General features: G+C 37.9%; 1 protein-coding gene across 2 annotated transcripts; it reads right to left on the bottom strand.

Annotated features, from left to right (window-relative positions):
• Positions 1-822: 822 nt before the first annotated feature.
• LOC110721791 (protein STRICTOSIDINE SYNTHASE-LIKE 4-like) lies at positions 823-15,557 on the bottom strand. 2 transcript variants are annotated; one of them, XM_021900988.1, is made up of 6 exons: positions 15,307-15,556; positions 13,120-13,338; positions 12,937-13,004; positions 2,850-3,086; positions 2,388-2,520; positions 823-1,516 (listed from the first exon to the last, which is right to left on the bottom strand). In XM_021900988.1, exons 1-6 carry the CDS (start codon positions 15,469-15,471, stop codon positions 1,238-1,240), a joined length of 1,101 nt encoding a protein of 366 aa, XP_021756680.1. In that variant the 5' UTR covers positions 15,472-15,556; the 3' UTR covers positions 823-1,237. The 2 variants fall into 2 exon arrangements, with proteins under 2 accessions (XP_021756680.1, XP_021756681.1); XM_021900989.1 differs by lacking the exon at positions 13,120-13,338 and having other exon boundaries at positions 15,307-15,557.
• Between the last annotated feature and the right edge of the window lie 789 nt (positions 15,558-16,346).

The following is a 16,346-nucleotide window of genomic DNA, read 5'->3' as shown; positions in this document are numbered from 1 at the left end:
GAGACCCGAATCGACCCGACCCGATCCGAATGTTAGCTGACCCGAATGTTAGCTGACCCGAAATGACCCGACCCGAAAGTGACCCGACCCGAATGACCCATTTGTCAGGTCTAGGAGAATAGCCATTCGAAATTGCCTCAAAAAGTACCATTTTTTGCTCGAAGGTAACTCCATAGTTAGCGAGCCAGTCCGCATTTTGATTATATTTCACTTTAATATTTTATATAATACCTTCCAAAACTTATCTTTATTAAGCAAGACAAGACCATACAATTCAAAATTTAAAAAAAACAAAAAATTTATTAGGTTTGTTTGGCATTGTTTTTTGTTTTCAGTTTTTTGTTTTATTGAAAACAAAAAACCAAAATCAAGAAAGAAGAAAAGGATGTTTCCACTTTTCTGTTGTCAGTTTTCAAAATTATCATAATTTTAATAAGTTTGACTAATTTTTGATTTATTATATGACATACTTCCTCCATTCTTTTTTACTTGACTTGTTTCTTTTATCACACTTGCCTTGCAAAACTTAAATGATCAATAACTTTAATTTTCCATAAGTAAAAGTAATAAAAGTTATATATTATGATAGTACTTATTGAGACGAATTTAAAAAAATCCCTCATGAATATGTTTTTTCTTACATATTATTCACAAAAGGCTATCAAATTAACAGAGGAATTGTGAACAGTGTAAAAGTTAAAGCAGATCAAGTAAAAAAAACAAAGAAAGTATATCATATAATTTCCAAAAACAAAAAACCAAAAAAATAAGAACCACAACAATGTCAAACGAATAAAATTTAGTTTTGTCAATAAAAAAAAATATGAAACCTTATCTTAAGATTAGTGGAAACCAATTTATGATGATGGCATACCAATTCTTAATACTTAAAGCTGATCTTGCTATAGAGAGTTAACATCTGTTTTAGTTTTCGAGAGAAACAAAAACATAGGCAAAAAAGACCTAATTAACCAAAATACACAAGGCAACTTTGGAGCTTCTAAGTCATTAGTATCCCTGCAGTTAAAAGAGACGAACTTCATTGATCAGATCACTCGGGAGTTGTGAAAGGCCAGCCGCCCTACCCAAGTGAGTATCGACATTCATGTCCTCATGTGATCACCCAAGTGATGTGCTTCATCTGATAAAGAATCCTTCACTGGCATACATTATTGTTTCTTTAAGAGCTAAAAAGCATGCCTAAGCTCTTGTATAAGTCATACTTCGTACAATTTTATCAAGCTGAATCGGTGTTTAATGATAATTTAGCAACAAAATTGGAATTTAAGCTCCCTAGGTAGAGGTTGTCCTCATACTCCACAGCCGAAGTCACAAAAGACACGACCGTGCCATCAGGATCGTCGAACCTCTTCAGTATCTTACCGTCTTCTGAAACCTTCATCACAGTTGCTTTCTTGTGAGAGGCTTGGACAAACTTTATCAATCTCGGAAATGTTGCTAGCAAATGTTTCGCAATCTTGGAGGTGTGCACAAACTTCATTGCTTTGTTCGACAACTGTTCGGAGTACCAACAATGATTAAGCATTAGTTGCTAGTTAACATATTTTGGTATATATTGTGATATCAAATATCTATACTAATTAATTTATTAAAAGATGTCGCATTTCAAAAAACCAACACGTACAATGTCATTGCTTGATTATTTTCCTATCATTTTAACATGACTAAGATCGAACTTGTGCATGGCATAGAACATCAATTTAAGCTCATGCTTTAAACTTGTCTTAGCTTTATTAATGTTAAGGATTTTTTTGTTAAGAAACTACCTAATAAAATATAGATTTTGTGAGAAACTACCTAATAAAAAAATTGTTGTAAGAAACTACCTGATAAAAGATAAAATGGTGTAAAAAATTACATATGACCGGATTTTCACAATTGATATAATTTTTCGGCGTTGACCTATATCTCAAAACGACCCCAAAACCACCGCGAAGGTTGGTTTCAAGGTGATAAGGCTATTTTTGGGGTGGTTAAGGGATATTCTGAGTTGGTGAGGGTAGTTTTAGGCTACAAAATCTTGGTTTTGGGGTAAGAGGTGGTGGTTTCGGTGTGGTAGAGGCAGTTTCAAACTGATTGTGTTGATTTTGGAGATGAAAGCGGTGGTTTCGAAGGTGTTTTGAGGTGAGTCAACGTCAAAAAATTAGGTCAATGGTGGAAATCTGGCTAGAGGTAGTATGTTAAAACATTTTACCTTCTAATAAGATAATTTCTTACAATATTTTTTTAGGTAGTTTCTCACAAAATCTGTGTTTTATTAGCCTATTAAGTAGTTTCTGACCAAAAAAAAAATAAAATCCTAATATTAACTCACAGAAGAAAGTTCATGTTTGGAAGCATCATATTATTCATATACGAGTACGTACCTCTATCACTGCAATCCAAAACGACCCATCAGGAGCAAGATTAATATTATCGGGTGCTCCTGGAAGATTATCTATAAATATCTCAGTAGTCCCCTGAAGATCGCCTTTTAACCAATGTTTTAAGCACCTTGACCTGAAAAATTTAGTATCACAGGTCACCACAATTATCATTAGTCCAAACTCACATGATAAATCTACTTCTATTACATATGAAGTACATTTCATGTCACTGCAAAATAGTGTTTTAAGATGCCTGAAAAAAAAAAGTCAAATTTTATGATATAGTAATGGTTTCGTAATATTGGTATATTACTACTTTAATCCAATGAAGGAGATAATACATTGTAACGAATTAAGAAATTGCTCAAACTGTAAGGGTTAGGAAAATAAGACAAGTAACAACTAATTCCGAAGAGAGAGAGTAATATATAATATCGATAGACATTGATAGATCATACTCACTTCCACGTTTCGCACACCAAAAGGTAGCGTTGGTCACTTGAGAGGGCTACTCCATTTGCAAAATAAAGATTATCTAACAATAATGAAGTCTCTTTGGTTTGAGGATTAAACTTGAGAAGCTGGCCATTAGGTTTGGCTTCTAATAAATCAAAGAACCAATTGTGGAGACCAAATTTAGTGCTTGCTATGCTAAAATACAAGCTTCCATCTTCCCCTTCTATCACATCATCTGCAAACCTGTTTTCATATGCTAATTAATTGGTTATTCATATGCTAATTAATTGGTTACATAAGAACAAATTCAATTATTCAGGATCTTCTTAAAGAACAAGTTCAATGATTGAAATTATTTAACATATAAATATTCTTAAAGTTTAGTTTTAATGAAATTATACCAAGTAAACACAATATTTGGTGCATCTCTTGTTTTGGTATTATCTTAAAGAGTCAACCATGACACTGTCACTTTTTTTCATAATTCTTTAAGTATAGAGAGGTGAGGTATAGATTCTTAAATAATAATAATAATAATAATAATAATAATAATGATAATAATAATAATTTCCCGTCAAAAAAAAAAAATAATAAATTAAAACATTTAGGTTATAATTGGTTGATATCTAATCGGTTTTGCAATAGCCTAAAAAAAACGTTTTAATTGGATATTTATTTGACTCGAATTCGAAGCTTTTTAGATATGCATGGGCCATGGGCCTTACTGGAGTCTTTTTTTTCCCACCCTTGTGGCCCATGGGCTATGCTTAATTGCGCATCAATATTATTTGTATTGGTTGTGCATCCTTTTCATAATAAATAAACTTAATAAATCTACTCAAATAAATGACTAAGGCTCTGTTCTTTTGAGCTGTTCTGCCCTACCCTGCTGAAATCTACTCTACTCTGCTGAAATTTGCTTTGTCCTGCTCTACTCTGCCCTGCCCTGCTTTGCTTAAAAATAATAATAATTATTTTTAATATTTAATAATAATAACTAATAATTGTATAGATAATAATAATTAATATTTAATAATAATAATAATTAATATTTTATAATAATAATAATTAATATTTTATAATAATAATAATAATTGTTTGGGTCCAATTCACCTCAATTGGGCCGGTCCACAAATGATACAATTTGAAGCCCAAAGCAAGGTTCAACTCTCCAACTCGTGCCAAGTTAGCCAAAACATGTCAATGGCAAGCCCATCTGACCTACGGCCCACTTATCCATCAACTCAAGGTATAAAAGCCTCCAAGTAAGCCAAAGCAAGGGATTCTGACTAAGTTCCTCTCTCATTCACTCTTACACACTAAAAGCGTTTCACTCTAAGGGCTCTTTGGTACTGCTCTACCTTAAACACATTGCCAACTTCGGCATCGGAGGGGCCTTCCTCGGCACAACCCCCCAGGCTAGTTTACGTGTGCTCATTGTGCAGGAAATCCTCGGCCAGCCGCAAATAGGACTGAGACCAGTCTTCTTCCACCGAAAAGGGCCTGCTGAAGGTCCAATTGTTTTCATACCGAAACAATTTGGCGCCGTTTGTGGAGAGGATACACAAAATTAAGCCAAAATCCAACCAATCTTAGCAAACAAACATGACTAAGAGTGGAAAAAGTACCAAGAGTACTAAGAAAACCGGTCCTTCCTCTTCGAGGAAAGGTCCCATAATGGTAGGGGGGAATCCACCCACTCCACCATCATCAGAACCTTTTTCTTCTTCAAAAGCTCCCTCTTCCCTGGAAAGGGCAGCATCGGAGAAGTCTCCATTGCAGCACATTCGCCAGTCGACAAGCTCGTCTCGGCCGAATCAATCAACTGCGAAAAGTCCTCCTCCACAAAGCTTACATTCTCATTCTCAACTGAGAACAACCCCCCAAACGGGGCCCTCTACGGAGTAAATGGAGAGAGCTGTCGCGGTCTTCATGGATTTCATGAAGGCCCAAGCAGGCAACTTTCCACCACCTCATGGTCACTCACCTCTTCCGCCAAGAAACCTGAGAAGGAGAACTGGCCGAGAGGAGAGTGATTAAGTCCCATCCTTTAAGGAGGTTGGGGAAAAATGGGAGGAGGACACCTAGAGGACCGAGCGGGAAAGGAAAAAGAATCCCCGATTTTTTAAGAGATTCCAAAACTCGGGACTCCAGGAGTTACGGAAGCAGCAATTCCACCTCAGCGTGGCAAGAACCTGCTCGTCGAAGCGCTCATGAACGTCTAGGGACAAAAACCACTTTCACCTCTCTAAGAGGGGGAAGTGAGGTCCCTTCGGCTAGACAGAAAAGGAAGGTCGTTATGGTTCCTACAAGTTCACCTTTCCAAAGCTGGATATTGGAAGAGCATGTGCCAACGGTGAAAATCCCAGCGCACATCACCTATGATGGTACCTCGGATCCAAAGGACCACATCGCCTCCTACGAGGGGCACATGTATCTGAACCCCAAGTCCGAAGCGACTTGGCGCAAATACTTTCCGACCACTCTTAAAGGTGTTGCGCAAGCATGGATCACCAAGGGGGTGAAGGAAGGTTCAATAACGGGTTAGAAAGACCTTTCCAACAAGTTTAAAAGCAAGTTTTCTATGACGAACTGCCGGGAGAAAACAACTGCGGAACTTATGAGTCTACAGCTAGCAAAAAGAGGACGAGAGCCTCCGAGACTATTTGACTCGCTTCAGCAACGAGTCATCGAGAATCACAAGTCTGGATCAGGGCCTAGCCGTGTTTGCACTACGGAATGGCTTACAAGCTGGCAAGTTCCTCGACTTCATGGTCATGCACCCACCGCAAACCTTGGAGGAAGCTCTGGAAGCTTCGGATAAATACATCCGAGCTGAAGAGTGGAACAAAACCAAATCTCAGTCCCAGACCGGGGCTAGGAAGGCAAAAGGACATTAGTCCGAAGACTGGGACCAGAGGAAAGGGAAGGCGAAAGCCTCAGAACCGTCCTCAGTCCTGGAGCCGAAGAAAGAAAGCTCCTCGTTCACTGAGAAATACGATTCTTACACTCCACTCGCCCTTCCACGTGCTAAAATTTATAGCATAATTAAGGACGAGAGGATGTTCAAGAAGCCGAAGCCACTTTCATCGTGGCATCAACAAAGAAACAAGGACCGATGGTGTGAATTCCACGAGTCTTCTAGACATTGCACCGAGGATTGTATCCAGTTGAGAGATCAGATTGAGGATATGGTCCGAAAAGGTTACTTAAAAAAATATCTCGCGGATCGTCATGAGGAGAAAAGAGCCGAGAAAGATCCTCAGCAAGAGCTGAACTTCCCTCGGAAAAAGGACAAGCCGTAAGGCAATCCAGCCATTTTTGTCAACTCCAAAGGATTCAGTTCTCAAGAAGAGCAGAATCTGCAAATTCTATAACCAAAGAATCAATGCAAGACCTCTCAAAATTGGGGATCTGGTTCTTTGGAATGCTGACATATTGAAAAAATTATGTGTATGCCCTTCAGGGAAGAATAACCCATGTAAGTGCATCTCTTTCAATCAATGAAAGGCCTGCGAGCCATTACTTCTTTCAATTCAGCAAGTTTCTATTTTTCCGTCTTCTACGTTTTTGAAATTCAAGGTTTTCTTCGGCGCTGCTTGAAGTACCACCTAGTAAGGCATCGTATTTCGGCAATTCGTGAGAGCCTTCCAAGACAAGGAGAAATGATAAACCCCTAGAGTACTGCTTAGTGAAGCATTGTACTTTGGATGAATCAGTTCCTCCGGGCAAAAAGCAAGGACGAATCTGAAACATTGCCTAAAAAATAGGAGCTGATTAACCCTCGAAGTATTGCCTAATGAAGCATTGTACTTTGGACGAGTCAGTTCCGGGTGTTGATAAAATCCCGAAGTATTGCCTAATGAAGCATTGTACTTCGAACGAATCAATGCCCTGGTACTTGTGCTTCAGAGGAGTCATTTCCAATAAAAACATAGCCTAAAAAATAGGAGCTGATAAACCCCCGAAGTAGTGCCTAATGAAGCATTGTACTTCGGACGAGTCAGTTCCGGGTGTTGATAAAATCTCGAAGTATTTCCTAATGAAGCATTGTACTTCGGACGAATCAATGCCCTGGCATTAATGTTGAGGATAAGCATTCCCTCAGATGAATTATAAGGATCACAAGAGTATTGCTCTCGGAGTCTACGACTTCTGAGCAAGAAATCAGACCTTTCAAAAACGAAAGTAGAAGAAAAACGAAAATGAGCAGAAACTTCAAAATCTGAATTGTCACGAAAATTCGCACCAAGGCAAAAGTCTCGGCTGCATCAAAAGAAGAGCTAAATCAAACACCCCAAAAACCTGAAGATCTCATTTTTAGATTTCTAAGGGGGGCAAGAGGCACTCAGCTAGCCAGTTCCGAGCCGAAGCTTAGTACTTAGAAAAATTTTAAAAGTTGAAAAATCTGAGTAGAAGGAGCAAGGCAAGCAGAATGAAAGCAAATTAGTGCACTCGCAGCAAATTTTGAAGATCTCAGCCGAAAATATTTCCAAGCCGAAGTTCAACACTTAGAAAATGTTTGAAGAAATTCAAAAGAAGCAGCTAAGTAAAGAAAACAGGGCAATAGAAGAGAAAAGCTGAGAAAAACTTCAAATACATTCAAACCGAGGATTTCTAGTCAAGTAAAATGAAACCTTAAATCGGCAGCCGCCCACAAGCGGAAAGCACAGCTACCGAACTAAGTACAAAGCAAGCAAAAATAAAGGTTTTGTACAAATTCAAGGCAAGCTGAAAGCAAAAACAGAGGCAAAAGCAGATGCGACAATAATCAATTAAGCACAAATTGATCCGCAAGATTCTGTTGACGACTGCACGAGTTCCTATGCTTCATCATCGACAGGATCAGCGCTCGGAGCCTTGGAGGTCTCAGCACCAACAGAAGATGAGGCAAGTTGAGCAATAGCTTGTTCTTTCCTTGCAACCTCTTCTTCTTCTTGAGCCTCTACTTCGGCTTGACGAGCCAAGAAAGCAACTTCAGCTGGGCTGGCCTCATTCATGTGAGCATCATTTGGATCCATAGACAAAGCCTCATCTAAATCCCACTTAATCTCGGGATCAGCATGAAAAGCCAATCGCTGAGCAACTATAAAGCCATTCTCAAAGCCCTCTTCATACTACTCTTGGGTGTAAACCCAAACTTCTAGCAATTGTTGAGCAGCTTCTAGTTCAGCTCGGATTTTGGCAGCTCCTTCTCTCTGGGCCTTTAGCTGGCTTTGGGCATCCTTGCCTTTCAGCTCATCCCTTAGCCACTGGTTCTCGGCCTCCAGCTCAGATTGCTTCACTTTGGCCTCGGCTTTAGCTTGAGCAGTCTGACCCATAAAGTCCTCGACCTTGAGACGCCGAGTCTCAACCACTCTCTGCACCCTCTGCTCAATCCGGGCTTTGAAGTCAAAAATATTTTCGGCTCCGTATTCTTGAATTAAAGCATGACCTTCGTCCAACCATGGAAAAATGGTCTACTCTAAATCCTAGCAGAAGGTGCGGAAGTTGGTACTCATAGAATCGATCTCAGCCTAAAGGGCCGAGGCAGCTTCTTCGGCATCCAACCTCTTCAGCTCAGAGATTCTGGCCTGGCCCTCCGCCTCTTCAGCCTTATCAGCCTTTGCTTTCAATTCATCATTCATCTCCATGGCCAGAAAGTGGTTATGAACGACCTAAAAAGATAAGGAGAATGGATCAGGCGAAGTAAAAAATTCCCGAGCCGAATCTTAGTACTTAGAAAAATTTCGCAAAAATTTGAAGAAAATCCTAAGTAAAAAGAGCAAGGCAAATGGGAAGAGAAAAAGAAACTTAAAGAAACTTAAGCAAAAAAGCTTAAGTATGGCAAGATTACCTGCATCAGCAACCTTTGGTTCTCTAAAAAGGGGTCTGAAACTCTAGCAAGTGGCTCAGATGCCCCAGATGCTGCTCCCGCAGTCCAAACTCTGGCCCTTTCTAGCTCCTGCATATTTGAAAGATTGCCGAAGTACTCAGTGTAGCCGAGCTTCGCTTAGATTCGAAAAAGTTTCGAGCATGCTCAGGAACAGGCACCAAAGGGGCAGAGCCGAACCCTATATTGGAGGATTGAAAAGTCTTGAAGGACTCAACAACCGAGGTAGAAGGTACATCAACATTTTTGGCCTCTTCAACCTTCTCTTCTACCACGGTTTCCTTCGGACCATCCTCGCTCAGAACTTGTACTTCGTCCTCAAGATTGACATGCAGTGCATCAACCTCCCTCCGAACCTCATCAGAAAAAGGTTCGGCTACGTGCCGAGGGGCAGAAGGAGGGGTCTTTGTAAAAGTTTCCTCCTCAGCACGGATCTCAGGAAGGGGAGGATTCATCTCTTTCCATTCCTCCGGCTTGTCCTCCTCAAGCCAAGGCTTCTTTATTAGAGGAGGGGAAGCCTGGAACTGCCCAGGCAGAACAACTTGCCTCTTCCTCCTAAGGCCTATCTTCGTTTAAAGAGAGATTTGCTTCAGCTGGCTCTCCTCTATTCTCTTCTCCTTCCTCAGACTGCAGCAGAAGGAATAGGGGGGCAAAGAGTAGTATAAGCACCAAAAAAAAAAAAAAATCCAAGCCGAAGCTTAGTACTTAGCAAAATTTTGAAAAAATTTCGAAAGAGAAAGCTGAGTAGAAGGAGAAAGGTAAAAGGAAAAAGCGAAAAAGAGAAGAAATCTAGACAAGTCTTGAAGCCTTACCGAAATCTTCAGCTGGCGCTCGTCTTCAAAATCTTCCTTTTCTTCAACTCCTTCTACCCTCGGCCCAGGTGTGGTCGTAGAAGAAACAGCTCCGCTTCGAGAGATTGCAGCGGCGATAGTTGCAGCTACGTCTTCTTCGGCGGAGTGAAGGAAAAAAAGGTCGACTAACTCGAACCAAGGCCTCTCCGTCTGGTACTCGAGAGCGCTGACTATTTAAAGCCTCCTCGGTTGCAAGGAAAAGGGCTCGGTCCTTTGAATCATTGATCTTCAGGGTGTTTGTGATCGGATTCCTTTCCTGGCTGATCCCAAGCACTTCGTAATCAATGCCCGAGTTTTCTTCGCACAACTCTGAAAAATCAAAGGGACAACAATCAGCTTGGCCGAAAAGATTAAGCATAAGAGAGCAAGAAAATATGAAAAAATAACAAAGCCTCGGCCCCAACCGAATATCTTACCGCCTTGGTATCTTCGGCTGAGGCCGACAACGGCAAGAATCTTCTCTTAGAAGATATAGTGGCAGCAAGGCAGCCAGATGGTTGGCATATTCGCCATTTGGCCAGTGGCCCCGGGCATGTGACTTCGGCCAAAGAGCTCCATCTGTATGTGATCAGCATCGGTGAACTCATCAGGGGCGATGCTGGACATTTTGGGATCTAGCTTCCTTAAGTATCGGGGACCGTCGAAATAATTCGGATGATCTTCATCTGATGGCGCCCGAATCCAGATCCACTGCCCTCTCCAATCCTTGTTCGAAGTATCATTCGGATAAGTCGAAAGGAACCTCTTTTCGTCTTCAATTTTCCACCAGCCAGGGCCATGCCACTTATTGGACTGGGTGTTCGGCATCAGCTTATGTGTGCAGCAAAAGCAATGCATGCTCGGCTCTAGCCCGTAAAACAAGCAAACCCAGAGATAAGTCATTATCCTTCGGATGCTCACGGGAGTCAACTGAGCAAGAGAAATGTTGTACCCATTCAACAACTTCAAAACAAAGGCATGGGCAGGGAACCGAAGCCCATATTGCAGCTGCCGAGTGTAAACCCCAATATATCCGGGTGGAGGACAATGAATTCTTTCCTCGGCAGAGGGCATTCGGCACCAATATCCGTCCTCCTCCATTATGCCATAGAACACTTCAAGTTATTCGGCAAAGCAATACTTGCCGTCATTCTCGACCCACCATGAATAAGGCGCAGCAGTCATTATGCCCTCATTCTCCTGGACATCAGTCCACTCATTTTCCTCGGGAGTCAACGACCTAGATGTCGAAGTCGCTCTTCGGCCGAAGGTACTGACTCCTTTAGAATCTCTCGGGGGTACTCTAGTGAGGGGCACAGCCCTTAGCACAGCTTCCCTTGGGATGGCAGCAGGCCCAACCCTGGCATTAGGGTTCTGGCCGCTGAGAAAGGGCATCATTGCCAAAGGGCGATTCTGCCTTGGAATCAACTGCGATATTTTCTCCTCCTCTTCCCCAACAATTGGTTCGGATTCCATTGGCCTTTTTCTTCAGTCACCGGCCATTTTTGAGCAAAGGAAGTGCGAGAAATCGAAAAAAAATAGGGGTATTCGAAAAAGCAAAGAAAACCGAAGAAATTTCAAAGAAAATAAACTTTATCAAGTGCGGAATTTGCCGATCTTTAAGTTCAAGGCAACGGATTCTACTTTAAAGCTTCGGATTGCTGGGCATAAGCTGGGAAAGAATTCGGGTTAAGGGCGAAAATTAGAGAAATCAGGGTGTGAACGCGCGAATGAAATTGGAGTGACAAAGGAGCATGGTGAGAGTGGCTTAAATATCTTCCAGAAACAAGATTTTTGGGAGTCAGCGCCACTGAAAACCCCACTAATCCTACTTCAATTATCAGTTGTTCATATTCCTGTCTAATTAACTACCCGCTAATCCATTCAACTTCCCCATTACTCCAAAAATAACGGTTATTAGCCTCAATAACCCCCCAACTTCTCAAATTCAAATTACCATCATTTGCTTCCCTCTAATTTTACAAGTCAAAACCTGACTCGTCATTCTTCCGAATAGGGTCAGGGGGGCAAGTTGTTTGGGTCCAATTTCACCTCAATTGGGCCGGTCCACAAATGATACAATTTGAAGCCCAAAGCAAGGTTCAACTCTCCAACTCGTGCCAAGCCAGCCAAGCCCAGTCAATGGCAAGCCCATCTAACCTACGGCCCACTTATCCATCAAGTCAAGGTATAAAAGCCTCCAAGTAAGCCAAAGCAAGAGATTCTGATTCAGTTCCTCTTTCATTCACTCTTACACACTAAAAGCCTTACGCTCTTAGAGCTCTTTGGTACTGCTCTACCTTAAACACATTATTGACTTCGGCATCGGAGGGGCCTTCCTCGGCACAACCCCCCGAGGCCAATTTACGTGTGCTCTTTGTGCAGGAAATCCCCGGCCAACCGCAGCTAGGACCGAGACTAGTCTTCTCCCACCGAAAAGGGTCTGCTGAAGGTCCTATTGTTTTCATACCGAAACAATAATAATTAATATATAATATTAATTGATAATAATAACTTATATTTAATGATAATAATTAATATTTTATATTATTTAACACATTTTTTTAATGTTATAAAAAGAGTAAAAAAAATCTAAAAAAAAATCAAATAATAATAATAATAATAACGATAATAATAATAATAATAATAATAATAATAATAATAATAATAATACTAAAAATAATAGCAATACTACTAGTAGTAGTAGTAGCAGCAGCAGCAGTAGCAGTAGCTGTAGCAGCAGCAGCAGTAGTAGTAGTGATGATGATGATGATGATATTAAATAATAATAATAATGCGATAATAATAATAATAATAATAATGCGATGATGATAATAATAATAATAATAATAATAATAATAATAATAATAATAATAATAATAATAATCTGTCCTGCCCTGCCCTGCGCTGCTCTGCTAAAATCTGCTCTACTCTACTCTGTCTAGAAGCTCAAAAGAACAGGGCCTAATTAAGTGTAAATCTACTTGTATATTACAACATTATGGCTGTTGTGAAGTTGTTTTGTTGTTGTATGCAATTTATGAGAAAGTTTTGTTTTGATTTTACTTTTCCTATCCCAACTTAATTATCTAACTTAAGTCTTGCCAATCATTTAGATTTAAACTTACAAACATAATTATACATCATCAACATTTATTTGTCGTTTTACTTCGTATGTTTAGCTAACAATTTACTTTATTTCTTTTGTAAGCGGGGATAGTGGACGGTAGTTCTTGTGTATAACCTGTAAACAATACGCATATTAGGAATTTAGGATTAATCACCTCAAATAAGATTAAAGTCCATTCAACTTTAATTTGTAAACAAGTGATTTTTTATGCGATTTCCATTTACCAAATCTAATATATGTATACTCCATTATCATACATACCGTAACTTGGAGCCGTTGAAGTGTGAAACTATAGTTGTTACTCCATCGTCATCAACCCTAAGCAAACCCTACAAATAACACATAATTAGTACTTGTATAAAGTAAATTAATTTAATTTAATATTGAGTCTTTTGACAATTAAATTCACACTAAGCTAGAAGACCCTATATTTAGAAAGTTAACCTCTTGTGTGTCACAAATAACAATACCACCCTTAGCAATGGTAGCCACTCCGAGTAAAGTGGTACTATTAACCCACTTCCAATTTTGCAATAATGAACCATTATTTTTTAGCATTCTTTTGATCCAACCATCTCTACCAGCTGTGTATAGTGTCCCATCCTTATCCACGCACACATCTTCTGGATCCTTCAACAGCCCTTCTCCTATCTTTGTCACTTCCTAGATTATTGGTCCATATATATATATATATATATAGTTGATTGTTAGTGATATGAGATATAATCAATATTCAAAAAATAGGTGTGATACATTATCCATATAGATATTACTAGAAGAATAAAATATTTAGGATTATAAAAAGTAAAAGTTCAAGTATGCATTCTTGTAAACAAATAAAAGTATTGAATATAATTTTCAAGCTTCCAATTTTTGTTTTGAACATTCGGGTGCACAATATTCACCGCGTACCCAATGAACATAAATACTTAAGCAAATGAACATGAACTTTTAAAATACATAAGTGTTAAATATAGGTTATGGGCCGCACCCATTAGGCCATCACAAAAAGAGAGACCACTTCACAAGTCTAAAAATGTTTCATCCCAAAATCATATGGCGATAGAATGAGTAACTCATTAGCTTTATAAAGTGTTTAACTTTCTCATCTTTGTTAATATTGGACACTTACATAGTTACATGTATTCTTTGAGAAGGTTATATCTCAACACTTTCCCTCACATGTAAGTTTCCTTTTTAATCTGGTCACATTTGATGGTTTCATGGGGGCCAAAGCACAACATTTTCACTTCCCCTCACATCAATAAGTTGGCCCAATATACTCATTACTCGAGTCATCTAAGATCTTAAATCGTGGGCATGCTTCTAATACTTTGTTAGATACAATTTTGCCTGCACTCGTCACGATGAGTTAAAGAGAGAGAGTTCACTTCGCAAGTCCAAGAACGTTCCATCCCAAAACCATATAGTGATAGGAGGAGTAGTCCATTAACCTTATAATTATAAAGTGTTTAAATCTCTCATCTTTTATCAATATGAGACATTTACATTTGTTGTTTGAGAAGACTATACCTCAGCAATAAGAGTTAAAACGAATGATAATATGAACCCGAAATGCAAAGGAATATATATGTCTCATCTCCACGACGAAATCCAAAGAATTTGTAATTTAAACCCGAAGAACATGTTCATTTTTTATTTAAAATTAAAAAAAACATGTATGAGTCATATTGGAAAAGTATAAATTTGTAATTCAAACCCAAAAAACATGTTATGTTTTATTTAAAAATAAAAAAACATGTATGAGTCATATTGGAAAAGTATAAATTAAAAGAATATATAGTTCAAAACCAAAGAACATAGGTTGTTACGGGTGCACCATGAGCATTATTCACCCGGGTGCATTAAATAATTTTGCTTCTGAGATGTACAAATTATGATTATATGTCATATTAAAAAACAACAATGTAGATGTGATTGCTGGTTCAATGTTTTAAAATCAGAAATTACCTTCCAAAACTTATCTTTATTAAGCAAGCTAAGGCCATACAATTAAGAAATAAAATTTAGTTTGGTCAATACTCCATAAAAAAGAAATTTTCGTTAGGTTTTCTTTTTTTTTTTTTTTTTTTTTTTTGAAATTCTTTTCGTTAGTTTTAGTCGATAGGAAAGATAAACTCATACAGTCATATAACAAAACACTACTTCACTCATTGATTTAGTACATTTAGTTTAATTATTAAAATGTCCTGTCAAAAAAAAATTTATTAAAATGTGACTTAATCATTAGAATCAATGTTAATTATAAATTAAATCTAATTTAATATGGTAAAGTTAATAAGTAATCTTAGTTTAGTAGAAGTCAAATGAATTGAAGTGTGCATAGTACAAGACCTAGCTTATACATACTAGATAATTTTATCTTAACTATCACTCCCTTTGTACATTTTTTTTATTCGGAACTTGAAATAAACAACAGCTACGACTGTAAAAAGAACAAAGAAAAACGGATAGAGTATTATCAAAACTTTTAGCAAGATCTCAATAAAATATAAAAATTCATGTTTTACATACTATATATATTATCCTAGATAGCTAATTTTTGTCTATTCTCAAAACTGGATAAGCAAAAATATATCCTTCATTGAATCAAGTTAATTATAAACTAACCTGTAAATGGTTGTTGGGAGGAAAGATGGAATTAACTAAAGATGGTGAAGGCACATCAAGTATTTGAGGTGATATGGGTGAAAAAAAGTAGATTTGAAGAGCCAATGCTACTACAATTCCTAAGAAGAAAAAGGCTAGAAATGTGAAAGTGTTTTTTGAATCCATTGATAAAGAGAAAAATATGATAAGAGATTGAAATCAATACATTGTACTCATCGAATGAACTTGATCTAAAATGTGTGGTGTCAAATGAGATAAAGATTCTAGGCACGAGCTAGTTTGAAAGGTATAAATCTTTATGGGACCCATCTAAATAAGTATCATTTCAGCCACTTCATGTCATTATATCTTAATGTGGATTAAACCACGTTTTTTTTAGAGTTCGCAAAGTTGAGACATAGAGGTTTGAGGATAAATGAGTTTTGGAAGAATGTTAAGGAAGGAGAAGATGTAACAGTTGCGTTTTGTATACTCATCAATGCGTTTAATGGCTGGCCTAGCCATCTTAGCTAGACCCTGAATTTGCCCAGTCTATGGATCTAGTTCTCTACGTCCTAACAATTAGTAATAAAAAAATGAACATTTAATTTAAAAATGAACACTTCAAAAAAAAAAAAAAAAAACATTGAGTTTTTTAAAATGAACATGATTATCATAACATTAATGAATAGCTGGGTCATGCCCTACAAATGAACATTTAAAAGAAAAAAAATGAACAAGTCAAAAAAAAAAAAAAAAAAAAAAAAAAAAAAAACATTTAGTAATAAAAAAAATAAACACGTAAAAAAAGAAATATTTAGTACTGCCAACATTTTTTTTAAAGTGCCCCATTGGGAGTTTTAACACTATTCATTAGACCTTACTCTGTAGAAAAAAAATATATAGTTTTGTGGCTACTTGTTAGAATCGCCTCAATGAGTAGATTATTAATATTTAATTGTTATAATTTATAATTATTGATAATTAAAGATAGATAAAATTGATCTTGACACTCTGAATTATAGCTTAAGTACATCCAACACCATGGACTTTGACAAGTA

Source organism: Chenopodium quinoa, unplaced genomic scaffold, assembly GCF_001683475.1.
Source record: "Chenopodium quinoa cultivar QQ74 unplaced genomic scaffold, ASM168347v1, whole genome shotgun sequence".
Taxonomy (NCBI): domain Eukaryota; kingdom Viridiplantae; phylum Streptophyta; class Magnoliopsida; order Caryophyllales; family Amaranthaceae; genus Chenopodium; species Chenopodium quinoa.
The sequence above is the reverse complement of the archived record's forward strand: the minus strand, read 5'-3'. Positions and strand labels throughout refer to the sequence as shown.